Here is a 14877-nt window from a genome sequence, read left to right as displayed (position 1 = left end):
GAAATTTGCGAGGAGAGACTTTATGCTGAGTGCCGCACAGATTATAAAAACAGAGAGGGTGTACCTTATAATTTGAAAATTATATACTTTCACGTACACGTAATAGAAAATAACCAGAGACTTTTCACACCACTTAGTAGCTGGGTAACAGAAACTGCTTATACTCCTTAAAATAAAATGTCACTTCTAGTGATGTGAGGATATTTAAGGCTTTGTAATCTGTGACGAATAGTTTCTTTGGTGTATGTCTATGGTTGCGGTTATATTATGATTTTAAGGTTATGTGCACCTATGTTACATTTTTAGTCAGTTTGAATATTCGTTTTCAAGCCTGGAATGTATAGATCATATCAACATTCAAAACGTACAAAATGGAAGAACTCACTAGAGTGGAAGTAATTTTGAATGATATGAATGGAAATCCAAGTTGTCCACATGGTATCTGTCGTGTTTGTTCTTTGGATATGTTTCTGTAACTGTATTGTATGTTAGGTATCTTTAGTATAATACGTGTGCTATTATTTGTTCTATACCCTGCGTACTAATATTAAGGGATTCAATTTTATCTGATTAGTGAGGTTAGGTTCACTTTTCTTCACAATGGGTGTTGTAGTCGTGGTGGGAAAGGGAGGGGTAACAAGGATAAAATCCGTACTTCTGTACTGCATTGTTTGAGGTCATGTATATTGTTTTATTTATTATTAACTTGGTCTTAAATTTGTAATATAACAGAAAATACTTTGGTCCTAGAATGATAACAGTCTTGAAAACTGACATGATATAGTAACTGATAGCTTGTATTCTCATGTTTGATTGTTGATGATGTGTTTGCCTTTCAGGACCAATGCTACTTTTTAAGCGTGTTGTCAATGGTGCAGAGAGAAGTTTTTTTGCTTGTTCAGCATGTCGAGATCGTAAGGATTGCAATTTTTTTCTGTGGGCTGATGAGAAGGTGACACCAAATAAGAAGAAGACTTGGGACTTGGAGCGAGATAGAATAACCCCAAAAATTAACCATGTGAAACTTTATAAAATGTTTGTGAAATTGCTTGAGAAGTCTCCAGAACAACGAGCTTTTTGTCATACATGTAGCATTCTTCTGATATCTAATGAAATTGCAAAGAAACATGATGAGCATGATGTAACATTTGGTATTTCTGAATATCTCTTGACACATCCATCAGAGGTAATGTGACCACTGACACATAAAAAACCAAGTTTTCTTAAAGCATGCATCACCACATATTTAACCATGTGTTGTTGATATTTATTTCCCAATATAATTGTTACAAAGTTTGATTTCTGTGAAGCAAAAGTTATATTCCTTATTTTTTTCACCATCACTATCATAGTAAGAACCAAGTTTTACACCCTTTCAAAACAATAGGAGAAATTACATTTTATTTTATTTAATCCTTACATTTTCAATGACTGGTTTTGTGCATTTTATAATTATTGTATGTTTTTAAGAAGAATGGACAGTACTGAACTATGTTACAGCATAAAATATAAATAAATAATTACTTTGTTAGTTTACTGTCAATGTTTAACAGTTGAATAATATAATACTGTTTATTGTATAAGACAGAAATAAAGTACTGACCCTATAAATAGTCACACAGTTGGATGATGGAATATGAAAATTGCTTTCGGAATCTTGCAGGAGGTTAATATTGAAACAAATCTTAAAGATATTGGTTATGAATTGACCCCTGGCTCAGGATAAGATACACTGGTCAGTAAAGTGGTGATGAACTTTAAAGTTTATTAAAAGCAGGGGCTCTCATGATCAGTTGCATTACTTAAGTTAGAATGGTCTGTGTTATAGAAAATAACTGAAATTAAATTATGGGTTAGAATAATTTTGTTGGGGCTGATAACTGTAAATAAATTTCAAATTCTCAAAAAGTATATATGATGATTTTATCATAAACTGTTCAGCTACTTAAAAAGTTCAGTATCATGGAGTTGGAAATTATATGTGCATTTTTTGCAATCCACTATTCTAATAAAAGTGATGAATAGTACCATGAATAGGGAAGGATTTGGAATGAGGTGGTTATGCCTTTATCATGAAACTATTCTAGTATTTGCCTGGAGAGGCTAAGGCTCAGATTTTCCATTGACCTGTTAAAGTTTTCTCTGAGTACTCCTGAATATATTCCTAGAGTGCTAGTGCTACAATCCTCCCATTACTCTACTATGTTTCAGCTACTGAAACCTTTGGAAAATGCAAAGAAAGAGGCCCAGTATTTGTTTTCATCCCATGCTACAAGGACCATTGTGAATATAGCTCGTTGTTTGGGAGCCATGAAAGTGTTATGCTTGGGTACTCCTCGTGTTCATGAACTGGTGTGTTCAGAGATGTCAACAGAAATGGACAGCTTGTTACTGGATATAGACTATAGATTTGTGAGTTAAACACATAGAAAAATTTTATATTTCCATAGTCTGATAGGTGCTAAGGAGCACCTAATTTTTTCATTTACAATTATGTTGTTTATTTTACAAATGTGATGGATGTCAGATCTCTTTAATCATCCACTTTCAGGTTTTGTTCTTTAAATGTCTGCATTTAAAGACTAAAGACTTGCAGTTCCTGGAGAAACTATAATGAGCTCATGGAAAGAAGTACAATTGATAAACCCCCATCACATCTCCTTTGAATTGTTAAGCTTCTGCTTCCAGTGTGCTCTCCTGTATTCCCATCCAGCCATTTTATTCACAGGAATGTAGTAGTGTTGACCTTTGTTAGTGCTAAACACGTTGGTCTGGATAGCATGAGTTAGAGCACCAACATCTCAACCTATGAGACTTCTTTCTGTGGGTTTGATATGAATGAACAGAAGGGGGTCAGGATATTAAATTACCCTAGCTCTGTGATTGTCTGATCTATTGTGTATCCCATGTCTCATATTAAGCAATATTGCTGTATTGAATGTAAAGTGCAGTACTTATTTTAAGTGGGGTTTCCTGGTATTCACTTGGTTTCATAAAGAGTGTTTCCAGGTGACAAAATTTTAATTTAGCTAGGGCCATACAGATCAACAGAACGTGCATCACTTCTAGGTGGGGCTATTTGCCAGATCCAGATAAGTGACATGTTAGTAGTCTTGTCATGTGTCAGAATTGGTTGCTCTTTAATCTTAATAGTTCTTGGTTGTTTTAGCAGAGGGTTCTAGAATTAAACCCTTCACAATGTCTTGTACAGGTGTGGACTGCCAGTTATGGTGGATAAGTATCTTATGTATTACTAAAGCAATTAATCATATAATAATAGTTAGTATTTCATAGCAGTCTGTAGCTATGCTGTCACTACTTCAGCTACTGACATTGAAATTCACTCTCGCTTTCCCTCACCTTAGTCTTGTCTTTCATCCCTATTTGCACAGCCACTGTTCATCATAAACAAATAAATATAGAAGAATGAAACAATCACCTAAAATTCAGTAACAGACACAAGGGGATCAAAAAACTATTGAGCGATAGAACAATAAATATAATCTATTTAAACTTGTTCAAATTTATTGTGTCCAGAGAAATTTTAAATGTTTATATGTCTACATTTGTTTGTTTTATAGCATCAATTCAATGCCCCATCACACTTCTGTTGGTTCAACTCATTCAACAACTATTTTTTTTCTCAAGAGGAGGGAGCACATGTTTTAGCTGAATTTCTACAGCGTGATGGTGGTCATGGAATTGTGTTAGTAATGGATCCTCCCTTTGGAGGTCGAGTTGAGCCTCTTGCCAAGACTGTTCAAGAAATTATGCAGCTTCATAGAAAACTCTGCCCTAACATTCATACAGATATGTTAGGTATGATTACCTTTAGTTGCTAGAATTTTTATAGAAATAGTACAAAATTAATTTGGGTTAGATTACCACAACAAAGGTGGGATTGGTGAGTGTTAAGATCATTTTTCTTAATCTGTTCTAACAAATTTTTCCATACCTTCTTAAGCCTAAAATATAAATATGGGAACAAATGAATGACCCCACAATCTTGTATGAACCCTAGATTGGGTTAAATAAATTATAATGTAATCAATAAAATCTTCTCAGGCAATCAGCCACGTTAACGTGGCTGATTGCCTGAGAAGATTTTATTGATTGTACTCATGGCGAGTCTCAAATCCTAAATTATAATGTGTTTATGCAAACACTGATATGTCTCAGTATTACATGTTGTGTTGCAGTCCTATGGATTTTTCCATATTTTATGGAACCACAAGTCCTAGCCAGCTGTCCAGATTTTACCATGTTGGATTATAAAGTGGATTATGACAACCATTCTTTATTTGCCTCAGGTAATTAATTAAATCTGTTATGTAATGCTGAATAATGCAGTGGGTTTGAAACAAGTATACATTAATTATTTTCTTTCTCGCGTATAATTAGGAATAGTCTCATATTAGAAACAGACTATGATTTAACACTTCAAACAACTGCCAAATGTAAAATGAGCTATTACTGCCTTGTTATAAATCTACATATTAAACATTTGTGATAATATTCCTATCTCATTCTGTGTTATATAAACTCTGCAGATGAAACAGTATAATTAAATAACCTAAGAACAAACAAATAAAATCTTTACACAATACAAAATTAATATGGTATGGACCACAATCTGCATACGTACTGTAGGACTTTTTGTATTATGATAACTTTACACTAATCATTAAAATAAAATTCATCCATTCTATCTGCAATTTCACACACTAATGCTGTACTTATTCCACCACATCTTCTCCAGCCACTGTAAGAACATGATTTTATAATATTCATGTAGTGTTAATTTAGACACATGCTTATTGTGTCCATGGGTAGTCATTCTTAAATTAATAATCAATTTTATTTCATGTTAATTTAGTCACTAACTTGAACAAGTCAAGCCCTCTTTTTTACTCCAAGCCATTATTACTTAACCTCTAGACAGAGAGAACTGTGAAATATTATTTGAGTAATTACATTTGAGAATAAATAAATAAATAAAAGTAAATGTAAGTTTACATTATCGACATGACTTCAATGTATATTAACCATTCTATAGATTCCTACAGTGCATATCTGTTAATGCATTCAGCCCTGGCCAGAGGACCATTTTTCTCAAGATACAAGTTTCTACACCCATGATTTAAATATGCCTTGCAATTTTGATATTTCAGTGTGTTTTGTACAGATAGCTCAAACTGTTCTCTCTCAGTAACATGTTATGAAAGTCTTCAACTGACACTGATGTAGACTGCAAGAAGAAATGCTAAACTATGTCCTACATGGGAAATCCCTGATTGCAGATGATGAAAAGTTAAAATTTACATTGGAAGTGCCATGGGTTTGAATGAGCTGTTTATCATTGAATAGGTCCTAAAGGCCGCAAACATGGATCTCCTGTGAGAATATTTACAAATGCAAATCCAAAAGATATTCCACTTCCAAATGAAGAAGGTTATCGATACTGTGAGATCTGTCAGCGATGGATTAGTCAAGAAAATCGCCACTGCACACAGTGCAATGAATGTTCATCCAAGGTGACCTTGTGTATTTAACACCATTATGACAAATCTCAGTACAGAAAATAATTACACTCTATGTGGACGTACTAATTAATAAATTTTATATTATATGCTAGCAGTAATTAGTTGTATAGTTAGTAGATCTTCATTTAATTTAGGTATGTCTTGAAGGTGAACTTGATGGTTCTTGTTCATATTAGAATTCTGGCCTTGATGTACAGTAAAATGTGGGGATAGGTAGGCAGCTAATTTATTCAGCATAGTAATACTCAGAAGAGTGCTACAGCCCTGTGTCTTTGGAAGGTTGGGAATTTACTTTCTATAAATCTATATTTAAGCATCCGTTTGCAGTAGTGTTACACTTACTAGTATACACACTGTCACAAACAATTCACTGAATAATTATCAAATCAGTAAATGCACATTTTACAATATTTATTGGTAACATTTAGCAGCCTACATGTTTCAAATGTCTGTCTTGCTGACTCATATCATAGACAACCTTTCACAGATGTGATATGGTGCCTCTGCTTTAATGACAATTATAGCATCCCATACAGAAAACTTTATATGTAATACTATTCTTCAACACTTAATGGAACACCTTAGAAAGATTTTTATAACAGTTCTTATTATTTTATTCTACAATAAACTCAGTTAAAATAATTGTATTATTAATTTTTAATGTAATTTTATCACAAAGCACATAGTGAACAGGTAATATAAGGGTGCTTCAAGAAATAAGGTAACGAGCTCTCCTATAAGAAGGACTTCATTATTATATCACATTACTTTTCCACATAGTTGCCACTGATGTTTAAGCACGTGTCTCACTGTGATGCCAAGGCATCTGTCCTAATGTGGAAGAAATCAGTGTCAAGTGACTTTAGCCAGGAAACAACAGGACAATGCATGTTGCCATAAGTTTCAAATCAGTCACTCCTTCAGGGATCCAGAGAGATGGAAGACACTTGTGAGAGTCAGGACTATGGCAGGTGATCCACAACCTCCCACTTGTGTCACAAGCTGTTACCTTAATTTTTGAAACACCTTCTTTGATATGCATCCTGAAAAGTTTCATGGTTGTACAGACTTATTAGGTGGCAGAAAAATTAACACCATTTGAAGTTTTATTTTGAAATTTTGTATAATGAGAACACTTTAAAAACTAAAGAAGTTTTATTGTATTCTATCTTAGAGAAACAGAACATATAACAGCATGGAATATAATTTTGATTTGTATTGGCCAATTTAAACCCCTACTTTATAAGAACAAATAAAATATTGTAAATGCTATCAGAAATTGTTGATCATCCAAAAATGACAGGACAGGTCATAAAATAAAGATCTCATTGATATCTGAAACTTTTAATAATAATAATAATAAAGAATTGAATTTTGACATGAAAATTTTTTCAGGATTGCAAATATTTAATAAAATTCAGGTGAAATTAATTTCTTTGTTTTCATTGTGATATGTATAGTGTGATGTGCTTTGCAACCATAGATATTTATTCAATTATATTTTGAATTTATGCTTAGGATGGTCGAACATATGTTCATTGTAATGAATGCATGAGGTGTGTGAAACCATCTTGGAAGCATTGTGTGACTTGTAACCGCTGTTGTCTGCCAAGTCATGTGTGTGGAGAGTTTGTTCCATCACAGTTGTGTTTTAATTGTGGACAACCTGGACACAAAAAGAGAGATTGCCCTAGATTTGGCTTTGATGCAGCTTTTCTTATTAAAAAGGTTGGTAACTTTTTCATATAGCACTGTTATCAAAATGTACATTAAACTTTCTAACTTAGTGGCAGGAGTACTTGTAGAGTTTTCTTTGAAGTGACTAATGAGACAGCCAATCAAATATTTGGCAGAATAATAGACACAAGTACATAATGGTTACACTGCACTTATGTTGAATGTTGTCCATTGTCTGATGTACATTCAATATAGAAGGAATTTCAGGAGTACAGCCAGGCAACACAACTTCTGTATTAACCCACATTAATACTATTTCATTTTATATTCTTAACATATGTGCAGGCTGTTTGAAACACAATTAACCAAACTTTGGGTTCCATAAAAGTTGGAGAATCTCTTTACTAGCTGAGCAACTGTTACCTTCTTAAGGACTGTGCTAGGTTTAAAAATCAGTACTTTCAAAATTATCATGTAAACATTCCTGTATGTGTATTACATTTTTATCTGACAAACTATTTCATCCAGAACCATTACAGAATCACTGTCACTATCAAGAGTCCTGATCTCTTCACAATATAAGCTTATGAAACAAGTACTTCTGTTGTTAATTAATATGATTTTTTTTTCCCCTCAGCAGCCTGACTGCACTCTTCAGTTAAATTCAATGAAGATGTGTAAGAAACGAAAACACACACAGAATAAGATTGATGAAGATGAAAAACAAATATTTACAAATATGTCAAGTAAGAAGCAGAAGCTGCAGAATGTCAATAGCAAAAAGTCAAGAAAAAATATTAAAAAAAGGAAGAAAAGTAAATCAGGAGCGAACACAAGTAGGAGACCAACATTACAGCTTTGATTTATACATCTTTGAGTGTGGTGTTTCTAAATGTCTTCCACTTGGCAGCACACTATAATACATCAGTCATGTATTACTCAAAAGTATGATCTGGAGCTTTCACAGTGTCTAAGTGTAATGAATTCTTCTTGGGCTATCAGCCCAGTCTGGTAGTTGGTGGTTTCTCCTTTCAACCAACTGACACAGCTGGTAGCTCAAGAAGAATTCATTATATTACTGTACAGTTTATATATACACACATGCATATGTATGTTTATATGTATGTATGCATGAATGATAAGATGAGAAACTGTTGTTTCACATTTTGGAAATATTAGTGAAACCTCTTGAAGTCCTAAGCCCACATACCCAGGAAGATAATATTATGCTTGAGTTCTGTATAAAGTATGGATGTTTCATATATTGTTTGCCATTATGATTCATGAACTGTTTCATGTTATGGTTCCAGTAAATAGAAATGTTTATGTAACTGAAGAATAAAACATATTACTGGTAGCTGTGTTCTCAGTTTCATTTTGTGATGAAATCTTAACCCTTTCCTGTAAATTAGGTCCCTTCTTACCCTATCAAAATACATCTTTGCAGTTCAGCTGGAGGATATGGAAAATATCTGCAAACTGAGACAGCTGACATGGGTTAGTCCTCCAGCTTGGCACTGGTAGCTCCACACAACAAAGGACCTAGCATGTTACTCAACATTACAATGTAATGTAGTACCAATATGTATAACAGATTAGACATTATTGTATGAATGTTAATAATTTTAATATTTTAGACTATTTCCAACCAAAACATATATAATGTCTCATTGGAGCTAGCTACAACCCCAAGCTTTATATACAAGATGTTTCAAATACACCTGATGATGAACACTACCTTATGTACAAAAACATTATGTGTTCTTTTGCTGTGTAGTGATTATAAATTGAACCACTGAGTCACAATTTAGTCGTTCACAATCTGCTTTGAATTCTGAAGGTCCTGCTTTGAGACTATGCTAATGAGACTTTTCACGGCCTTCATCACTCCCTATATATTAATGTTGGGATAGTATCTTCAGGTAGATCACTGAACAGGATTTTTTAATGGTGATGCTTTAGTTCAGATCAAAGCTGGAGTAGCTCAGTTAGTATAGTGACTGGCTATGGACTGGATGACCAGCGTTTGATCTCTGATAGGGGCAGAGGATTCTTCCTCTTGTCTCAGCATCTAGACCAGCTCTGGGGCCCACCCAGCCTCTTATCCAATGGGTACCAGGGTCCTTTCGTAGGGGTAAAGCATGGCTGAGGCATGATGCTGACCACTCACCCCCTTCTAGTGACATGGCTGAGAATGAATAAGAGCTATACAGCCCCCCCCCCCCCCAGCATCCTCCCCCAAGCGCCTACACGGCATATAGTGGGACAGCTTCTTCTTCTTTAGTTCAGATCATGCTTAATTTACTTTTTTCCCAGTCTGTTCAGTCTTCCAGATCAAGTTCTTATTTGTATACTACAATAGACAGCTTAGAATGAGAAGAGAGGAACAGAAAATATATGCCAGGGATAATACATCTCTGCTTTGAATTATAAGTAGCACTTTTCTCCCACACAAAACAACATTAATATATGTGTGTATGCATGTTGCATAGAATGGAGTGTGAAAGCAGAAACATTTTTACTGCTAATGGAAGTTTCATTAGATCAAAAGTAACATATATAAAACAATCTTATTTATATAAATACAACAAACATTTTATAATTAACTCTGCAATGATTATCAAACCCAGAATTTCTTGGTACATAGAAGCCTATTAATGATTAACTTTGTGTTATTTAATGATGCTGTTTCAACTGCATAAGTTTTATATCATGAAATTAAATTAAATTAAAACATAATCATGATTGTAAGATTTGAGGTTTTCACAGCGGTGAGTATTCATCGCCCTGATGACGGAGGCAGTATGACCTCTGAAACGTTGGTAAACATCGACCAGACTACACAGCACAACAACCCAGAAGACAGAAATCTTCATAATCATGATTGCTGAGTTGGTCTGGATTTCAAAGATGACTGTGACCTATTTCAAGATTTGCCTTCAGAGACAGAAGAAAACCACTAAAACTTTCAATATAACCAATGAACATACAAACTAGGTGCATTCCAAATACAAGTATAGAATGTTTGTTCTACACCATCCTGCCCAGAGGTGGATCTCTTAATTAAATGTAATTTGGTTTAAAACCAAATTATGTTTCAGTATGCTATGTGTGGCAGATGCTTATTGGAATGACCAGTCTTGTACAATTTTAAATGTTGCAAAGGGCTAACTGTCAATATTGTCAACTAGGACAAGTCACTCAGCAAAATTAATTGCTATAAGATTGATGGCTGGGGGTTTTGCTTCCTGGCAGGGATTGGGTATTTTTCTTTGCCTAACACTTCTGAACTATTTTTGGGTTTCAGTCAGCCTCCAGTAGATACTAGGTGCTTTCTCCCTGAGAGAAAAGCAGCTGTAGCATGAAGCTGACATCACTTTCAACATGTTGTGGACATCTGATGCAGGCACAACTTTATGTGCCACTTACTTTCAAATCAAGGGCTCTTGTAAACTGGGTGCTATAATGCCTGCAAATTTGTATTAAATAATTTTGAATCTGTTGTGAAAGGTTATGATAATGGTATACTACAATTAGTATTACTGGATTTCTGATCTTTATCCGTCATCTAATATTTTTAAATGATACCAAGTGAATGAGTGGGAAGTAGGTTACTTTTTTGGGTCTGTTTCAAAGAGCTCCCCTCATTCACAGTTACTGATCCAGTAATTAAGGTTAGGTTTGGTAATGGGCCCAACTGAATAGGTACTCCAAATACTTATACCTGAAAATGGAAACATCCTATTTTCAAAATCTGTTACTTTAAGAATACCAGATGAAGGACAAAGTAAAACAATCCAATAGTACTAATTCTGAATCTGAACTGAAATACAGATATCTTAATCATAAATATACTAGCTGACATAATGGTTCAAAATACAGTACAATTTTATGTATTCTTGGATTTGGTGAATCATAATTAGGATGTTATATAGTTCCATCTGTATGGTTCATCTCTCAACCCACTTATGAGGCTTTGATGAATTTTAATGTTGAGGATTTAAACTAAAAGTTTGCCTCAAAAATATAATGTTGATTCATCAATCCACCAAAACAACCACTATGTAGACAGTGTCAGTATTTTATCAGATTCCTCAAACATAGATTAATATAACATATGCCACTTTTGCTTCAAGACCTATAATGCATGGAAGAAGCAGCATATTTATTCTCTGTTGATTTGTGTATATAAGAAGGCTTGACTGTGTAACAAGTTACACACATCTTTGAGCAACGATATGAAGATGCAACTTGGAACAGCAACGCTTCTAGCTGTCTTCATCAGTTTGTGTACAGCATGCCTCATCACCAACTGCCCAAAAGGAGGCAAAAGAGCAGGAACCCACAGTCAAGAGTTACACACTATTAGACAGGTATTTTGATGTCATTTTTGTTCTTGTAATGACATTGTGTAAACCATAACATTTGGAGATACTGCTTTGAGTGACACTACTGTCACAACCTCAGGAGCTAAAACTTTTCATTAAAGTTATGGAATAAAAAGTAGAAATAGTCTTGAATGGAATATTGTTCAAACCAAGTTTCATAACATTCGTCAGTTAATTCAAGAATTATTAACAGTGGAAAGCAGCACACAAACTCAACAATACATGAACTTATACTCGTATGAAACTAACAGAATTCACAGGCAAGTGATTTTTTATTTAAAAATAACATTAACTGGGAACTTTACATGATAGGCTAGCCTGAGAATCTACAAAATCAAAGACTAAGTAAAGCTTTATAAAGTCTAGAGTGCCAATAACTTCATCTTGGTAATGGAGCAATGATATTGAATAACTGTCAATAGTTTACAAATTCAATGAACTTCATGGTGCAAGGACATTCTTCATAACTGTTAATGATCAGCTGGTCAAAAAATTCCATGCTTTTACAGAACTCAAGCCTATCACTTCAGCCTATCTTCAGCCAGGTCAGTTCAGATAACACCTTCATCCTTTACATCTAGGATGTTTCATTTCTATGCTCCAATCTATATTTCAGTCTCTTGCCTTGAAGTCTTTCAATAAAAACTTGTATGCAGTTTACATATGAACACGGATATGTTGACAGTGCGCTCGATGTGGACCTGCAAAACTGGGGCATTGCTATGGCCCTGCCATTTGCTGTGGCCCACAAATTGGCTGCCTTGTGGCAACACCTGACACTGCCCGATGTCTGAGTGAGGCTGCATCTCCAGTCCCATGTACAGCTCCCACAGGAGCCCAGTGTGGAGAAGGAAAGTTTGCTGGGCGGTGTACTGCAAATGGAGTTTGTTGTACTCATGGTAAGCACACAAAGATTAAAGCTGACCTCTTACCTCAAGGTGCTGACAATAAGACTGCATTTACCTATACTTTCACTCGCACATATCTTCACGACATTAACCTTAATTAGGCACAAGAACAACTTAACCTTTACCTTGTTAGCGTGCAACAAAGGAATGGACTGCAGACAGAAGTTTACTCATCTATTTGAAAATGTACCCCATTGGTGCAGACCCATTCTCTACAGCTACACAGATTCTGGTGCACTTGCTGTAGCTGTTCTTTGGATATACATGACATTTCTATGAGAACTGCTTCTCTGAGTTGATTGGTTTGATAGACTTCAGTTTTAAAATATTACCAATAACTAAAGGTATGAATTACAGAAATTAAGTCTGGCTACTAGATCACATGACTGCAAAAAGTACAGTCCGTTTTGATATTACTACTTGTGCAAGTAAACCAAGCTCTTAGTTTGTCCATTTATTCTATCAGTACTTGATGCTGACATTTTAGTTTTTTATTGATATGCCAGTTAGTCTTACTTTATTGACAAGATTCTGGCTAATGTTTCTGTGAGAAACTCAAACCCAGGGAAATTTTCTTCTCAGTTTCCTCTGACTCTTCTTAGCAGAGTTACAGTTCACTAGAGATTCGTATAAAAAATGTAACACACTTGTGTGAGCATGTCTTACACAGAATTTCACAAACCACTGAGTGATATGTGAATATTGCTACTTCTTCATATCACCAATGCTGACTCATCAAGATAACTTCATTCAACCACAGCTGAATAGGAAAAGCAGCAATTGATGTAGTGTTTGCACAGGGCAGAAAGACTGTGCCAGGGTACAATGGCCAAAACATTATTCTGTACTACTACCAATTGTTAAAGATTGTGGTTCAGCTGTTTACTTATCTCAGTTATATGTCAAACTACAAACTGTGCCTTGGTTTCAGAATCCTGCCATATCGACATAACTTGTCAGCTGACCACCAGTGATGCACCAGAGCTAATAGATGTAAGTGCTGATCAAACGAATCCTCTGTACAGCCTATATAGTTCATATCAGCAAGAAAACCCAGGTCTTGGACTCAGTGAATAATGTTCTTACTAAAATATTCTTCCATATATACATTTTCTGCCCAACTACCTATGAAAAATTTATAATACAAAAAGTCCTTCTCTACAGAGAATAAAATGGAAATTTGTTTTACTAACTGGCAAAGTGACTGTGCATTTATATGCAAAGGGTAGCCTGAAAGTAAGTTTTCAAGGTCTTGAAATGATTTAATATTCAATATGGATAATATGATGACTATGCATGACTTGTGAACTATTTTTCTACATTGTTCCCATGGAGACTGAAGTACTTACACATCAATGGATGAGCTTTCCTCTCCCTTGTTTTGTTACTGCTACCACATCATCAGTTTTGGCCTCCCACATGCTGCTTTGCCAGTTTTGAGCTGTTGAAGCAACATCTAGGTTTCTCAGTATTTATGAGGATTATATAGAAGAACAGTTTATGAATCACAGAGTGATATATTATATGAGTCAAAGATTCACTGGATCACTTCAAGACATTTGCTTTGTAAACTTTAGACTGTTTGTGTATGAACTTATAAGCAGCATTCTATTCTAATATTGAAAATGTTGACAGATAAACATTTCTTGTAAATTAAAGCAAAAATATTATTTCTGCCAGTGATCTGAAGCTATAATATAAAAGAATACATGATACTGTAATTATTTGTACATCCACATTATGAAAACAATGATAACATGAATCATTCGATCAATAAAAGGAATAATTAACATTGGTCTACCTTACATAAATAGGGAACCATCTATCCCAACAAAAATAATCTTCAGTCCCTTGTCCTAAATGTTTATCACTCCTGATTCATATTTGGTAAGTCTTTGGTTAATATCTCAGCCTAGAAATCAGATATACAGACAAGTTTCCTCCGTTCATCTGGGTAATGCTATCATTTGATGCTATGTAGTCTGGGCTGCTGACAGCATAATTAAAAAACCACAAATAAATAAATGACAAAACCTACTCAATTGTCTCTATCCTGCCATAAGAACTCTTCTCTTCTCTGTGTCCATTCCCTTTTTACTTTATGTATCTTCCCTTACTTTATCTTTCTACCTTGTCTTTCATGCATACAATGGCAATTTTTTCAACATATACACATTTCATGCTCTGAAAAGTATCCTATTGTCAGCCACGAGCAATACATGATCACCATGTCCTTAATTTGGCCAACTTAAGTTAAAGGTGACATGTTTTGGCCTATAAGGTCACACCATGTAGTAGAACATTAAATGCATTTCAAAGCAGTCTTCTTCCATGTATGGTGAGGGTACAATTGTCCCCAAG

At 34.7% G+C, this 14877-nt stretch overlaps 2 protein-coding genes across 5 annotated transcripts; both read left to right on the top strand.

The window, feature by feature from the left end:
* Positions 1–14: 14 nt before the first annotated feature.
* Positions 15–8577, top strand: LOC110831778 (rRNA N(6)-adenosine-methyltransferase ZCCHC4). Of its 4 annotated transcripts, none has more exons than XM_022068164.1 (8): positions 15–144; positions 840–1186; positions 2212–2412; positions 3582–3819; positions 4200–4310; positions 5368–5534; positions 7062–7271; positions 7858–8577. In XM_022068164.1, the coding sequence occupies exons 2-8, from the start codon at positions 845–847 to the stop codon at positions 8080–8082; spliced, it is 1494 nt and encodes a 497-aa protein (XP_021923856.1). In that variant the 5' UTR covers positions 15–144; positions 840–844; the 3' UTR covers positions 8083–8577. The 4 variants fall into 4 exon arrangements, with proteins under 4 accessions (XP_021923856.1, XP_021923855.1, XP_021923853.1 ...); XM_022068163.2 differs by lacking the exon at positions 15–144 and adding an exon at positions 211–438 and having other exon boundaries at positions 7861–8577; XM_022068161.2 differs by lacking the exon at positions 15–144 and adding an exon at positions 212–438.
* Positions 8578–11227: 2650 nt separating this feature from the next.
* LOC110831777 (mesotocin-neurophysin MT) lies at positions 11228–14308 on the top strand. The gene is made up of 3 exons (XM_022068160.2): positions 11228–11593; positions 12294–12507; positions 13448–14308. Exons 1-3 carry the CDS (start codon positions 11459–11461, stop codon positions 13591–13593), a joined length of 495 nt encoding a protein of 164 aa, XP_021923852.1. The 5' UTR covers positions 11228–11458; the 3' UTR covers positions 13594–14308.
* Positions 14309–14877: the final 569 nt, after the last annotated feature.

This window comes from Zootermopsis nevadensis, unplaced genomic scaffold, assembly GCF_977971745.1.
Source record: "Zootermopsis nevadensis isolate Lab colony 2312 unplaced genomic scaffold, Znev_1.0 Znev_ptg000017l, whole genome shotgun sequence".
In the NCBI taxonomy this organism is placed as follows: Eukaryota; Metazoa; Arthropoda; class Insecta; order Blattodea; family Termopsidae; genus Zootermopsis; species Zootermopsis nevadensis.
This window is presented reverse-complemented; position numbering and strand designations above follow the sequence as displayed.